General features: G+C 38.8%; 1 protein-coding gene across 1 annotated transcript in view; it reads right to left on the reverse strand.

Moving 5' to 3' along the window:
- TTN (titin) overlaps positions 1-15,967 on the reverse strand; it is a 275,206-nt gene that overhangs the window by 206,527 nt on the left and 52,712 nt on the right. Inside the window, exons 45-46 of the mRNA XM_059395492.1 lie at positions 2,491-5,268; positions 1,426-1,704 (exon numbers count right to left, since the gene is read on the reverse strand). Of these exons, the coding sequence (XP_059251475.1) occupies positions 1,426-1,704; positions 2,491-5,268 (3,057 nt within the window). The remainder of the gene's footprint in view (positions 1-1,425; positions 1,705-2,490; positions 5,269-15,967) is intronic.

Below are 15,967 nucleotides of genomic sequence, written 5' to 3' on the forward strand. Positions count from 1 at the left end.
GATAAAGAAAATGCACTCAACTTTCCTGAAGAGTAGGGACATTAAGTGATAAGAAGACAGAGTACTTTGGTGAGGTCTCCCTAAAGTTCATGTCAACCATTAGCAAATCCTTCAATGGCCCAACTCTGAAACATTCCCTACATCATTTTGAACTTGTAAAAAAATTTATAGAAGTAATTTCCTATTTCCATTCTGCATTTTGAGGGAAGTCTTTAGGAACCTCTTTCCAATTAAAAAAAAAAATCTCCTCCTCTTCCTCCTTTCCCTCTTATTATTTGAAAGCTCAGGTATTAGTGCCCTTATTCAGCTGGACTAATTTGGGTGAAGAGGTTTCCAAAGGCATCATTAAGAATACTGCCAGGCAGCTGGTTGTATGGACGCTCCAATCACAGAGTGAACCATTGGATGGGTTATCATGGGCCTGGGTTTCGGATTTTTTGATACATGAAAGACCTGCAGGGAAAAGGAAACTAGAGGGAACCCTGACTTTTCCAAGCTAAAAAGATGGCCTTTGTTTGCCTTTCCCTTGCAGGCTTCTATTGGAAAAGACCAAGGGGCTGTTCCACCCAGATATTTAGTGCATACCTTCTCTCAATAGCACAGAGAATTGCTACCCCAGACTTTACATTCACACTTACCCTTGGAAGAAGAAAGCAAAAGAGAAACAGAGACAGACAGACAAAGAAAAGGAAAGCGCTACTGATATTTTTTTTCCTAATGAGGGAAACCAAATACTCAATGAGTGTGAGCTACTCAAAAGTCATCTTGTCAATGAGGAAATTGAGAACAGAATATTTATGTAGTTGCTCTTACTTTTAAATTAGTAGGAAAACCTAGGGTGAAAATCCTAGTTTATAGTCCTGAAGAGCTCCCTGTCTTATTTTAGGATTTAACTTCAATCTTATGTGCTGGCTCCCCCCCCCCATGTTTGTAATTCTGTTTTTAACTGGGTAACTGGTTCCAAATTATTAAATACAATAGGACATTATTTATATTTTAGTAGCAACACACTATCTTGAAATGTGTCACATTAAATGCCAAACCAGGCCAGAAGGAATTAGCCAAGATATTTTCACCATGCTAGTCATTTTAGAGAGAGAGAAAGAGAACAAAACAAACCGAAAAACCAAAACAAAACAAAACAAAAAAACCTCCAAACCAAACCTTCAGGTGCCACTGCTCATTGGATTCCTTGACACTGTTCTCAAAATAATAAATTATTTTTATTTTTCCCTTAGCTGCTCTTGAAAGAAGACAGTAATGAATGAGATCTCATCCCACATGGATGCTGTATGACCTAGCCCCTGTGTCACAGCATGGTTGTTGGTCTTTCCAGTTGGCAGCACAATTCCATCCTGCGCTGCAGAAAAAGTAAAACAGGTTACAGTGTGAAGCAGGGCAACCAGCTCAGTCTATGCCATTTACCTGTCACAGTTAGGGTAGCCGTACAGCTGACACTGCCATACTCATTGGAAGCTTTGCAGGTGTACTCGCCGCAGTCCACCACCTGGGTTCGCAGGATTTCCAGGCTGGAGACATACTTCGAGGAGCGAATAGAACACTTGTCGCTTTCATAAATTTCTCGGCCAGCTTTAAACCACTGGAACCGGACATTGGGGGCACTTTGGACCTCGCAGGTGAATTTGGCTAGGTGGCCCAGAGCTACTTCCAGGGGCTCGATTCTCCTTTTGATCACTGGGGCAGCTGCAAAGGGAAGCAGAGGCTGTTAGCATGCCTCCTTATCAGGCAGACCACATTTTTCTTTCTCTTCTCGCTTTTGTTGCTGTTAATGAAGTAAAACAGTTGAAACTGTGAGATGGATTGCAGGGGTTGAGGACAAGTGACTGGAAAATGAGAACAATCATTGAAGGTAAAAGAAGACAATAAGTAGCTTTTAACACATTCAATCGTTATTTTGCAGTGGATTGTGAAAAACATGATTAAAATGTGATGCTATGGGCTTACATGCATAACAACATGATATATTCTTTAAATATACCATGCTAAGGACACTGTGAATAGCATTTTTAAAAAGTGATATACTACATACAGTGATGAAGTGAAACAAAATCCAAAAAGAAATACAAATAAGAAACACCAATGGACAATTAATCATGGTTATTTTGAATTCAGGGATGAGACTGGTAATTTCAGGCAGCAAGGCGTTCACTGACAGCTTTTATTATATGTTATATTAAAGTACTTTCAACTAAATATAACTAAAAAAACATACTGGTATTATGGAATATAGGAACATAACATCTAATTTTAAAAATAAATAGGAATGTAGATAGGATAATGTATGACCTTGCAAGGCAGTACAGAAAAAGGAAAAGAATTAATAACCATGATTATGTCTGTGGTTTCGTTCTTACTCTACACAAATCACATTCTGGCAGAGGGAGGTAAGTGAAAACTCAGTGATGGAAACTAAATCATTACGATCCAGTGAACGTTAGAGCTCGAGCCCCCTCATCCTTAAAATCCAACCTCTTTTGACTACAGTGAGTTTGGCTGAAGTTGCTGCATTTCCCTTGTCGTTCAAGGCCTCACAGGTATATGCTCCTTGATGTTCTTCTGTATTTACTTTGTCGATTACTAACGTATATGTATTTTGATCTTGTAAACACTTGAACTTTTCATCTGAATGCACCAGTGTGCCCTCAAAATACCAATTCACCTCTTTGGCCTTTGTTATGGATGATGTGAGTTTTACAGTGTCACCTTCCTCCACAGTAGTGTCCACCAAGGGCGTGTGAATGACAGGACCGTTCCCTTCAACTACGCTGCCCTCAGCTTCCTGTAGCTCTCCTAGGCCAGCCTCCCCGGTACCACTTCCGGGGGACTTCTTTCTTTCCTCTGACGGCTTTGGGGACTCATCCTGTTTTTCATCAGGGCTAGGAGGAGCTGGAACAACATCATCAGGGACAGGTGTGGTATCCGCAACTTTGACCTGACTTTCCACATGAAAATACCTGACCTCTTCTGCAGAGACAAGATGTTTAGATTTGACTTCTGGTTCCCAGACTGCGTCAACCTTCTGGGAATCTGGAAAAGGACCCATCTCTTCCTGCGTGCCTGTTCTGGCTCCCTTCAGGATTCTGGGACCCTCGGCTGTCAAGATGTTTATTTCCTCACACACAATAGAGCACAAAGCATCCTTAAGCTCAGTTTTCAAGTTAGCCATTTGAGGATCAATGCCTTCAATAGCAATGGTTAATTCTTCCGTTAGAGTCTTCACTGAGGTAATAAGGTAGGTACACAGAATGCGCTTGGGCTCTTGGGTGAATTTTATGGCCTTCACCTCCACCTTTTCAATGTTCCTTAGCCATTCAGAGAACAGACTTGGTTGCTCACTGGCCACTGCTGCTTGCAAAGCCCTGCGGATCTGAGTTTTGAGGTTTAATCGTTGTTCTTCTGGAATTCCAGGAAGCAAACTTTCCTTAGAAAGAGTGTCGCTTGCCTGCACATTTTGCACTCCATTGACCATCAAGGGCTCTTTCTTACACTCACTGGTTTGGTTCAGGGGCATGACCAAGTCATCAGAATGCTCTTCCTTGAGAAGTACCTGCTTTTCCTCACACAGTAGTGGAAATCTTAAGGACTTGCCTTCCTCAGTCCTGGCTGCATGTTCTTGCCCTGTGCTTTCCAGTTGATCTGCACTTTCCATCAGAATTTCATCTTCTCTGCATGTGTGTTCTGAAGGGACCTGGGGCTCCCGGTTGACCTCAGAGGTGATGACCTCAGGACCCTTAAGACTTTCCATGCTTCCCTGAGCTAAGCTCTGACTCAGTGTGAGAGCACGTGGTGTGTCTTGCTTGGGAAGGGTCAGTCTTTGCTCTTTGTCCATTGAAGACACTGTCTTTTCTTCTGGTAAAAGCTCTTCCTCAGCCATAGAGGTTGGATATGAATGGGCTGGAGTGTCTTTTATCGAAGACTGTGGATAACTCCCTTCGGGTTCAGTTAGTAAAGTTTTCAGAGGCTCCACTGTTAATGAACTGATTTCTTCTACAGACACAGCACTTGGGAAGATTTTTTCAGCATCTGATAGGACCACCTGTGGTTCAGGCTCTTGAAGCATTAGGACATTTTTGCTGAGTGTTTTCTGGGACTGGACCATCTCCAGCTGTAAATTGGGAGACAGTTCCTTGATAGACTGAGTACAAATGGTGCTGCTGACGGAAAGAAGCGCCCTAGTGCTTTCTGGATCAGGCACATTCTGCTCCAACATGACTACCGATTGCAAGTGCTTGGCCACTAACGTAACTTCACTACTTAGTTCACTGGCTTTAACTGTATGCTCATAAGCAAGCTGCTGGTTTTCTTCTGCCATGGAAGCAGCTTTCAAAACGGTGTTGTTTACAAAAGCTGCAATTTCCTTCTCTGAGTCAAATGTGTCAACTGCAAGACCCTTTAATGGAAAACCTTCAGCAGCCTCTGTTGTAGGCTCTGCTTTGAAGGGAGCATCGGTCATGTCCCTGTCTTCCAGAACTACAAGCAGCTCTGCTGCACAGGTGGACTCACCCCATGTATTCTCTGCTTTACAGACGTAGAGGCCACTGTTTTCCCTCTGAGGGTCATTGACAATGAATGTCCCAGAACCATCCGGGTTATGAATGATGGTATAATAAACATTGGTGCAAAGCTGCTGGTTTTCTTTGAACCACAACACAGTGGGTGCAGGCTCTCCAAGAACCCTGTACTCAAAGACAGCAGGGAGCCCTCGAGCACACTGAATTGGTCTGAACTCCTTAAGGAAGTAAGGAGGACAAGGCCCTTCAGACTTCTCCAGAAATTTCTCCACTGGTTCTGGTTCTGTCTCTTTGTGCCCCTCTCCTTTGGAACTGATTTTTAGATAGGCACTGCATACTGTCCGTCCATATTCATTACTGGCAACACATGTATACTCTCCCTCATCCTCAAATTTGGTGAACAGAATGATCAGACTATGATCATTGCCGTCAAAAACCAATTTGTAGTCAGCAGAAGGGGTTAACATGACTCCATTAAAGAACCACTGAATTTTAGGCTTGGGAATGCCAGTGACAGTAACAGACAGTTTAGCTACATCCCCTATACTTATTTCAGCATTTGACACTTCCTTGGTGAAAACTGGAACATGGCCTTCCTTTTTGGAATCAAATGTAGTTGAATGAATTGGAGGTTCAGACAAAAGTTCAAGTGTTTCATTTCTGTTAGATAACTGAAGGCCAGAGCTATAAGTTTGGAATTCTTCTTCCTCAGCAGACAGAAGAGAACTAGAAAACTCTGTATGGGGAAAAGTGATTATTATTTTACTATCAATTTTATTTAACAACAACAAAAAATAGAAGTCAAAAAATTATACACCAGATGATGGCTTTCTTCTGCTTTATTCCTGGAATCATTAGATTATCTCAAGATTTTTAAAAAAGCACATTTCTAAGCTCACATTCTAAGCACACTTCTTAGCTCATTTTATATTATATAACTATAAATACTGTACTCATGCAACTTTCAATCCACTTCATTTGTGTAAGTTTATAAATTTTAAAGCTATTTTATGAATTTTTCTCTGTGGTATAACCTCAATTCTAAAGTTTGAAAAACTGCTGCCTATAGTTTTAAAATAAAAGAATCCAGAATTATTTAAATCAAATTCAAAAAGATCCAGAATTATTATTTATGTTTAGAATTTTCTTGAGTTAAGAATGATAGCCATTGTCAAACTGAAGACTGATTATTTCCAAAATAAAACACTGATATTTCCGTTACTGCTTATAAACTAAAGCTATTATTTAAAAAAAAGAAGAAGAGGCTATAAGAAATACTTAATTTGTATTTGTAAGAGAATCATTGGTTTCACTTAAGAGAAATTCTTGCCTTCTTTGTCCCTGTAAATTGCCATAGTATTTCAACAGAGCTTTTATAATAAGGCTTTTTGTTAAGTCAATAAAATGGGAGAATCAGGAATGAAAGAAAATAACTCCAACACTAAAAATGGGATTGTACTTTATTGTGTGAGAAATGCCTATACAGCATTATTGAACAGAAAAACAAGAGTGAATAACAGATATTCTTTAAACAGTATTACGGATGACAGGCATAATTTGATAAGAAGGAATTAGGCTTTTCACTAAATCTGGTAGGAATGTAGAACAGCTCTGTTAAAATAGTTTTATTACCTTTCCCAAAAGCAGAATTATTATTGTATTAATTCACTCCGCTTGTATCATATGGAGTAGTCATGCCTTAATTTCTCTCTGTGCTGGCATAGAAGCATCAGAAGGCACAACTCTAGTGTCTAATGGTTCTAAATGCACTGGCAAAATTTACCAATGGCATGTAGAATACATATTCAGTTACTTATTATTTCAAATTAGTAAACTGCATAGCCATTGATTAATTTCATATTCTAATGGTGACTACTTAACTTTACATTTATTACTCATGTCCCTTCATTTAAAGTCCCAAAATATCTGTAAAGGGAATGAATGTGAATATTTAAATCATCCCAACTCACTAATATTTGAAGTATTTTCAGTTGTATTCTCTTACTTCTAACATGGTGTATTGACCATAAAAAATACAGTAAATAAAATTCAAATGTGCTGAAACATCAAAGGTATAGTTAAAAGTACATGTAGTAGCTGCAGCTAATGTCTAAACTTTACTACGTATAATACAATGAATTTTCTATCCAGCATCAGAGAAATTAATATTCCCGGATTTTAAGTTATGTGCCACTGAATCAGAAAAAAATTTCATTTAATTATCTACAATAATAAGTAAGCCAAGTAAGTAAGGCAAGGCTTATTTTTCTTCCTTCAGTCATTTGTTATTCTGAATATCCTCAATTCATTGCATTTGAGCCTATAAGAATTCTAATGAGCAAAATCAAACCCTTCCTTCCTCTAAATTCAATAAGACATTACAAGGTTTTTCCCTTCTTCCTTCCTCCCTTGCCTCCTTCTATCCTTCCTATGCCAGCCATTGTCTTGTTTGTCATGACCTGAATTTCTAAATTTATTGAAATGTCCATTTTGTAACTAAGAGTAGAATAAATCCCAAAGTCCCTAAACTATAGAACTAATTTTATTTCAGAGATTTATGATGCAACATATTATATCTATACTTATTATCACAGACACTATGTACTCACTGGTTGAAACAGAAATGATTGTTCCACAATAGTATATCTATCTGGATGAGTTATGGTGACTCAAGACAGGAAAACAGATATTTTAGGGGGGCAGGGTGAGGAGGGGTGTAAGCCTGACTGCTCTATATTCTGCACATTCTCAACTGCTCCTTGAATTTGGGAAGCCTTTAAGGGACTCCTACTGTGGGAATAAAAAATGGTTAGATGAAAGAAACAAACATAATTGAATATATGAATTCTTTTGAAAATTAAATTTAAATTGCTTAAGTTATAATTAAAAGCAATATTTCTAATATGATCATGGTACATAAAAGTTTGATGCAGAGGACAAATCCAGCTGCTAGGTAACAGAGAGTAATTCAGAGTTGGAGGGAGGAAAGATTCGTAACTTCATTACTACATTCTATTATTTTCTCATCATTTGTTGTAAAACTAAAGTTAATCCTAAATTATATTAAGAAACATTACTTTTAGGATGACACAGAATCGCAGAGTTGAACAATTATTTCTGAGGTCTTTTGGTCTAACTCCTCATTTTTAGGTAAGAAAACTGAATTGTCTTTTATTTATTACATCTTATGTGAGAAGATTTAGGTTCACAGTGATACACAGATACTCTGTCAAGAGTTTTGTGAATTTTTTATAATTTTGAAAAATAAAGTCACCTTAGAGACACATATATCTTAAATTTGAATGCTTTTAAATTTCTAGTTAGTTTTAAAAATTTCTAGTTAGTTTAAAAATGACGGGAAAGCTTATTATCTTGTTATTTGCATATAATCTGAGATACAAATTATTGTATTGCTGGATATAAAAATGCCCCACCTTCTATTTTCTAATGTTAAAGATTCTGAAATTGGACTACAGTTTTAAAATCTCTATATAAGTGTAATATAGTAGTTTCCCCTCTCCCCCAAGTCAATATCAAGTGAATGTTGCATTTAACATTTGATGATATTTTAAAAATTGAGAAAAAGAGGTATTCCCAAAAGTGGAAAGATCTTTCTTCGCATATTTTGCAAATGTACAAATGTCTAGATGAACTCCATCCAAAAAGAAAGCACTGTTGGTCCCTTCAAAACCAGCAACAGTCAAAACATTTACAAAGAGGAGGGATATTAATAATGAAAATGTTTTTAAAATAGCCAAACAAATATATTAAGGTTGCAATGTAAAACAGATTAGAGAACTAGTTATCAATTGGGTGAGGCTGGCTTCTGTTATTTGTTCTATCTATTCTAAGTCCAAGTCAGTAAGCCTGGATTTGGATACAAAAGGGTTACAATTTCAAAAATGACTTAATATTCAGAGCAGAGAGGAGAATTACCTTAACAACCTGTCTGGGAGGTCATCTGACCCCGTCTTCCATCTTATGTTTTACTTTACGTAAATAGTTTATCTGGTAAAAGAGAACGCATTCTACTGAAACTCTTTTGTGGAGGAGGAACGAGGGTAAAGCAGCGGTACAGACGGTTAGGTAGCCACGGAGATATTTAATCATGCTTGATGATTCACAGCAGAGTTGACACAGTGATGGTTCCACAGTTGAGATCACAGAATATTTACATATCCTACAAACATGAGATTTCTACAGAGAGAGACTGTTTTCCCAGGGGTTTTCAATGTATCAAATTCAGATCAAGTAGACCTATTTGGAAATTTATTGGACCTATATAATTTGGAAAATATGGCAGCACTCAATCAATTTGATCATTATGGAGGCACTGAAACTTTGCACAAGATACTAAGTTAGGGTCAGGGCTGCACAGGTCTCTGCCATTCCTGACTCGTTCATAGCCACACACCTGTACTCTCCTTCATCATCTTTTCCTAAGTTCGTTATGAATAGGTTGTGGAATCCTATGCCACTTTCCTCAGCACTGAATCGTGCACCTTGCACCAATCTCTCATCTTTGTACCAGTAAACCGTGGGTCGTGGAGAGCCACGGACTAAACACTGGAAATAAGCTGCTGTGCCTAAAGGTGCGTGACAGTCAGAGATACCTTTGATAAACCTGGGAGGCCCATCCACCACCTGAAATTCAAAAAAGCTGCCTGAGTATTTGCTCTTTAAGACTAACTCTTCCTTCAAGCTGCTTAAAGTCACTTTGCTTTTCTCTGTTGGCAGAGCAAACATTTCAGAATCTCCCATGGTGAGAAATCCCCGGCAGATAGCCTCTCCTACGCGATTCATAGCTCTGCACCTGTATGTCGCACTATCAGATGGACCGACGTTTCGAATTATAAGGGTGTGACTTCCATTCTCCTCACTGACCACATATTTGACATTATCTGGTTCAATACACATATATTCTTTATACCATTTAACTTCCGGGCTAGGGATGCCTATGACTGAACATTTGAACACTGCGTCTGAATTTTCTGGAATTTTAAAATCGCAAATAGGCATTATAAAGCGAGGAGGCATTTCAAATACTTCTAAATCAATTTTTAAATCTTTGCCTTCTTCCCCCCTCGAGGCCATATTTGGATCTGCTAAATTTGAAGGTAGAACGTCCAGACTCACAATCATGCTTTTATGATCAGGAGTGAATTCAGGAACTGTGACTATTTTCACTTGCTTCTCAAATTCTTTAACGTCTTTTTCACTTAATTCAACTTCCAAGACAATTTCTTGAGGAGAAGGAGTTCTTGATGATGTCGTGTTTTCCAGTTCAAACTCCATGACATGCTGATGTGTTACTGGAGGTGGGAGGGCCACTGCTCTTTCTTTTTGGGGCACTATGTCCACTTTCGCAAAGCTCTTTGCTTCCCCTATGATGTTCACGGCGTGGCACATGTACTCTCCCCTCTCTCCTTTTTGAATGTTAGAAATTTCCAAAGAGCACACATTACCCACCCTTTCTATTTTGATTCTTTCATCTGGCTCTAGCAGAGATTTATTTCGATACCATTTCACACCAGGAACTGGAATGCCCTCAACTTCAACAATGAAGCCTAATGTTGTGTTTTCATATACACTTCTTTTGGTCAGAGGTTCAATGAAAGATGGCGGCATTTCATTGTCTTTTGGTTCAATGGCTTCACTGGGCGTGCCAAATGAATCGGAACGCCATAGTTCATTAGCTGAACTCCTCTCTTCTGTAGGTGTATGGAAATGTTCATTTGGTGTACTGTCTTCCCTTTCTACTTTTGATGGGTACCTTTTTAAGTTTCCAATGGGATTTGGTCCTCCAGTAGGAACAGAATATCTTTCAACTGTTTCTCCTCCTAAAGGTGTAGAATATCTCTCTATTGTCTCCCCTGGGGGTGTAGAATATCTTTCCAGTGCCTCTCCTGGGGGTGTAGAATATCTCTCTAAAGCCTCCCCTGGGGGTGTGGAATATCTCTCAAGAGCCTCTCCTGGGGGTGTGGAATATCTCTCCAGTGCCTCTCCTGGAGGTGTGGAGTATCTCTCTGCTACCTCTCCTTCTGAAGGTGTAGAGTACCTTTCGGCAGCTTCCTCTAAAGTTGTAGTTCTTCCCACAGTCTCACCTCCTGAATTTGTTGCGAACTGTTTAGTTGTATCTGAAGGACTGAAATAGAAATCAGGAGACTTTGGAGTTTCGAAATGTTCAACAGAGGATGGTGGGGTGTAAAACTGATCTAACTCTGAGATTTCTTCACTGCTTATACTTCCTACATCAATCGAAATATCAGATTCAGGGGAAAATGGGCGGCCTAATGATTCCTGTTGTTGGTTGTAATATTCATACACAGTGTTGAAAGTTACTTCTTCAACCTCCATTGATGTGATTGATTCACTCTGGAGAAGGTTTGCCTTGTGTTTGGTGTCTTTCGTTTGAGGAACTTCGTGCTTTCCAGCAGCAAGTAAATATTTTGTCAGAGAGGTCTCAGAGTCCATTACTTCTGTTGTACATGCCTCATCCAATTTAGGCAGATTTTCAGAAAAACAAGTTTCTATCTCTTCTCCTTCAGTAGTGGAGACAGAAGTTTCATTCTGAACTTGAACTTCGTTACATTTTTCTTTTCCAAAGGCATCAATTTTTTCCCTTATTTGTTCATTTGGATCCTGCTGTTCCTCAGTCATTAAGAATGGAAAGCGCTGGCTCACTTCTGTGTAGCATGCGGCTACCTGGTAAACATCACCTCTGTGGTCTCCCAAAATTCCAGTGACATATCCCTGTGTCCTTCCATCCTGCTTCTGAAATGATGCTGACTCTGCTTCCAAAGTGTGTTCTTCTTCCTTTTCATAGACCTCTAAGAGCTTTCCCTCACTTGCTGCTTTTTTCAAATGTGAAATGAAACTTCTACCTCCATTTTCTAGAGAACTGTTTTCCTCAGAAATATCAGTTTCTCCTACATCAGGAGATGAGGTTTGAAGTAGGGTCCATGATCCACTGTGGGTTTCTTCACAAAAAGATTTAAGAGAAATATCAGGATTTAAAATTTCTAAATTATGTTCTTGTGTATGTTTTTCCAAAGAAAGAATATTTTCATCAAAATGCCTCTTCTCCATCACAGTCCTATGTGAAAACTCATGACTGGAAGACATTTCTGGACTGGTAAAAATGTTATTCAGCACACTTTTAGAGGTATTTTGTGTCTCAGATTGTGATGTTTCAGTGCCGGCTATTTCTTCTTTATAAGGTGTTTTCTGTTGCTCAGTTTCTGGCCCTTGGAATTCCTTAGCTGGATCTCCTATATGAGAATACATTTGTTTTAGATCAAATACAATGCTCTCGGCATCAGCTATTTCAGAAGCAGGATGTTGGATTTTAAAACCAGCTTCTTCGGGTTGACCACCATCTAATGCTTGGAATTTTCGATCTGCATTTTCTATTTGTGAGTGGAATGGTTTTAAGTCAAATGTAATGGGTGCTTCCTGTTCAGCCCTTCCAGAAATTACAGATTGATCTATAAGACCTACTTCTTTCTGTTTTTCCCCCTCTTGTACTTCAAATTCCTTATACATTTGAGAAGAAAGCAGCTTTAAATTCATTACAATGTCAGATGAATCTGGCTCAGTGTCTGGAGACATTGTCTCTGCCTGATATATATTTGCATTTAGGTTACTTGATCTTGATTCTCTTTGCTTAAAAGGAAAGTCTCTGTCATCAAGCTTCCTCTGAGGAGGACTGACAAATGATTTCCTGGTAAGTCTTTTTTCTAGAACTCCTTTTTCTACATGTTGTAACTTTTCAAATGCAATGATTCTATGCTTCACATTTTTCCTTGGGTAGTGTCTCTCTTCAAAGGGTTCTTCATATATGATGAGAGATGAATCTTTTGGATTGTAGCTATCAGAAGCTCTCTCAGACTGGACATTTGGTAAATAGTCTCTTTGGGCGTATTCTTGCACATTTTCCCTTTCTGCATCACCAACTTTTCCGAAATCAATTTTTACCTCTTTCCTAATTCTTTTAACTTCACTGAAATCATCAACAAATGGATAAACAGTACCCTCGGCTTGGTACAGCTTTGATTTTTCATCTATGTGTCCCTCTCTCCCTTCACCCTGACACTGCATGAGTTTGGCTCTGACAGGCTTGTTGATTTTTATGGCTCTAGAAGCACCTTGTATAAATCTGGGTAGTTTTTCTCTAGAATATGTGCAACGAACCTGATCTTTCTGATCTATCTGTTCAATTGTCTCAAGGCTTTGAAAGCATTCCCTTACAGAATGTTCTTTTATATTGGATTGGGGAATAAAAGGACCAGGCGGATAATCATAAAAATGGGCCCTTACAGATTCTCCCTGAATTTGTTGAGCTCTGGAATATTTTGTATAAATTCCACCAGTATTTTCCAAATGACTATACCCCCTACAAGTGACCGGTTCCACAGTCAGATTTGAAACACTCTCAATGGTTCCTGAACTGTTTTGAGCAACACATTTATATTCTCCAGAATCTTGATAATTGATATCATTAATATATAATCTGTGGCTAAAATTAACTTCTTCAAGTTGAAACTTCTGGGTCTGCTTTAATAGGAGCCCATTTTGAAACCATGTCACGACTGGTTTAGGCTCACCAGACAATATACATTCAAATACTATGGAATCCCCTTCTCTACACCTGGAATGCTTTGGCATCTCTTGTAACATTTTTGGTGGCTCATTAGTAATATCTGAAGAAAATATAAATTTGTGTTTTGGTGACGGAGGAGCTTCATCCTGGGGTGTTACTGTAGGTTCCAGCTCCTCAGGGAGAAACAATTCTCTTGACTCTTTATCCTGTTCTGGGGTTGGAGTAGCTGCTGTTATCTGAATTTCTACAGGAAAGGAAAGCAATTCTGCGTCTGCAGAGGGAGGAACTGGGAAGTTGGTTTGGAGATGTTTTCGACCGTCTTGTCTCCAAGATGGCTGAATGCCTTTTGTTTGGTCAAACACCAATGCCAGCTCCTCTTCCTCATCAGTGTATTCACACAACACTGGGACTGTACGTGTATCAACCCCGTGTCCTTGCTTTGCCTTCACTTTAAGTACACCAGTTGTTTTTCCTGTTCCGTATTGGTTAAACAGCACACAGGTAACAGAGCCTTCATTTTGAGGAAGAACAGAAGAAAAAGTTAATACTGAATAGTTCTCCGAGGTGTGAGTGACAAAGTCTCGGTGACGTGGGATTGGTAGATCATTGTTATACCACATCACTATGGGTAGAGGATATCCTTGAAAATGACACACAAATTTACAACTGTCACCTTCATAAACTTCTTGAGATTCAATTTCTTGAAGAAATGAAGGTGGGCAACGTTGTGGATGCTTTTGGAAAGAACTTTCCAAAAATCTTGTGGTCCTTCCTTCTTGCTCAGTTTCAAATTCATCAGCTTCAGTGGAAGTAAAGTGCTGTACTTCTCTCAAATCGTCATTTCTTACATTCTCACTATCTAGCTCTGCATTTTCTTCAATATTTATAACTGCACCCAAAGCTTCACTGGTGTGTGGTACAACTTGGGACACCTCTTCAGGAGTCTCAAACATTTCCTCGTTCTCATTTACAACAGTGATATGTCTAGAGGACCTTCCAATTTCAGTTTTGGTCATAATTTCTTCAAGTTCTCTTCCATGGGTATCCTCGCTTACCAGAATCCTACCATATAAATGGTCTTTTTGGAGACTTTCTCTTAGAAACTCCTCTTGGCTCATTCTTATTTCAGTCTGGAGGATTTCTTCATCAACAGTAGTTTGAAAGCTTGGGGGAGGTTCTCCAGATTCTACATTTTGATCCATTTGATCAGGAAGGACCTGTGGATTTTGGACAATCCCCTCACACGAATGATCTACTTTATCCCTATTTTTGGCTAGATCCAATACAAACCTGCCTTCCAGCTCCTCTCTAGAGAACAGAAGGTCTTTATCCCTAGTTTCACTTCTCAGAGTTCTTGTGCTTATTTCAGAGGACACATCTGAAACAGATAATTTCTTCTTCTCCATTAACATTTTTCTAGCTTCCCGCAAACGTTGCAACTTCATTTTGGTCTCCTTGTCCAGGAAGCTTTCACCTACGCTAAGCCATTCCCTTATGTCAGATTTACTTTCTAAATATTCCTCCTCATAGGGAAAGTCCATTTTCCTGCCTGGACTTACTGTCTTAAAGTGTATCGTCCTCATCATTCCTATTTGTTCTACGTCTTGTTTTTTGTTAAAGGGAGAACCAGTAAACCTCAGGCCAACCTCTATCCTGTCTTCTCTCCTTTCAGCTAAAGCCTCCGTATTTCCATGTGTCTGCTCTGCCCTTTTCAGAAATTCTAAACATTTCTCATCTTTCCCTTTTTGCATAACAAGCAATGATGCCGTCGATTCAGCCGACCCTTCACTATTCATTGCTAATAATCTATAACTTCCAGAATCTCTGCTCTGGACGCTTTTAACCTCTAAGCTGGAAGAGTGATGATGTAAATCACTCTCAGTTTTTATAACCCGTCGAAGACCCGTTGGGATGGGCCGATTGTTATGAAACCAAGTCATTTCTGGAGTTGGACAAGCAATTAATTTACACGTAAAAACAACAGGTTCCCCTTCTAAAACATATTGGAAGGTAAGTTTTTGGGTAAAAGAAGGCTTGAAATATTCGGGCCAGGAGCTCGTAGATGATATTCGACTTGCATATCTTTTAGCAGCCATGGAGCTGTGGTCTAAGTCTTCAGAATCTGAAAAGGCATCGCGCGTATCTCTTTCGGAATGTTCAGATTCCCCCTCGGAGAACAATTCTGAAAAAAAAGTAATTTATAAAGCATTTTACTATTTTCCGTAGTATTTGAAAAAGTTGAAAATAAATGAAATTGCAAAATAGGAAATAGAATAAAATGCATGCTACAGATTCTCACAAATCCATAAAAAAAAATTCACTCACCATATTTGTTCGAATAAACGCAACACCATGCTCTGTTTAAAAGATTCTGACACGAAAATCGTTCGTTGTCTGGTCTTTTCTTCAGACTGTTGAAATTTCTTCTTGAACAAGCAAAAATGCATTTCAAAATAACATGTTCCTGTGCATGTTTGTTTTGAGATCAGGAAAACTTTGTTCTTTTGATGGCTAAGAGGAAACTCTTACCTGACTTGCAGAGAGTGGAATAAACGCCCTTTCTGATCCTTTTGATTGCAGATTAAATTATTATATTTTTGAGAATTAACTATTTAAAAAATATCTATTAAGAACTATAACCATAAATAATTAGCTAAAATAAAGTGAGAAGGCGTTTATTCGAACTAATACAGCTATAAAGTCACAATGTTATGCAAAGGAAAGCAGGCAATGAGGATCACGTAAGGCAGCTATCTGCAAGCCAGTGTAAGAGACATATCAATGTTAAAATGATGTATGTGCATGAAGTGTACACCAGAATGGGAATGTAACA

This window comes from Mustela nigripes, chromosome 3 (genome assembly GCF_022355385.1).
Source record: "Mustela nigripes isolate SB6536 chromosome 3, MUSNIG.SB6536, whole genome shotgun sequence".
NCBI classification, from domain to species: domain Eukaryota; kingdom Metazoa; phylum Chordata; class Mammalia; order Carnivora; family Mustelidae; genus Mustela; species Mustela nigripes.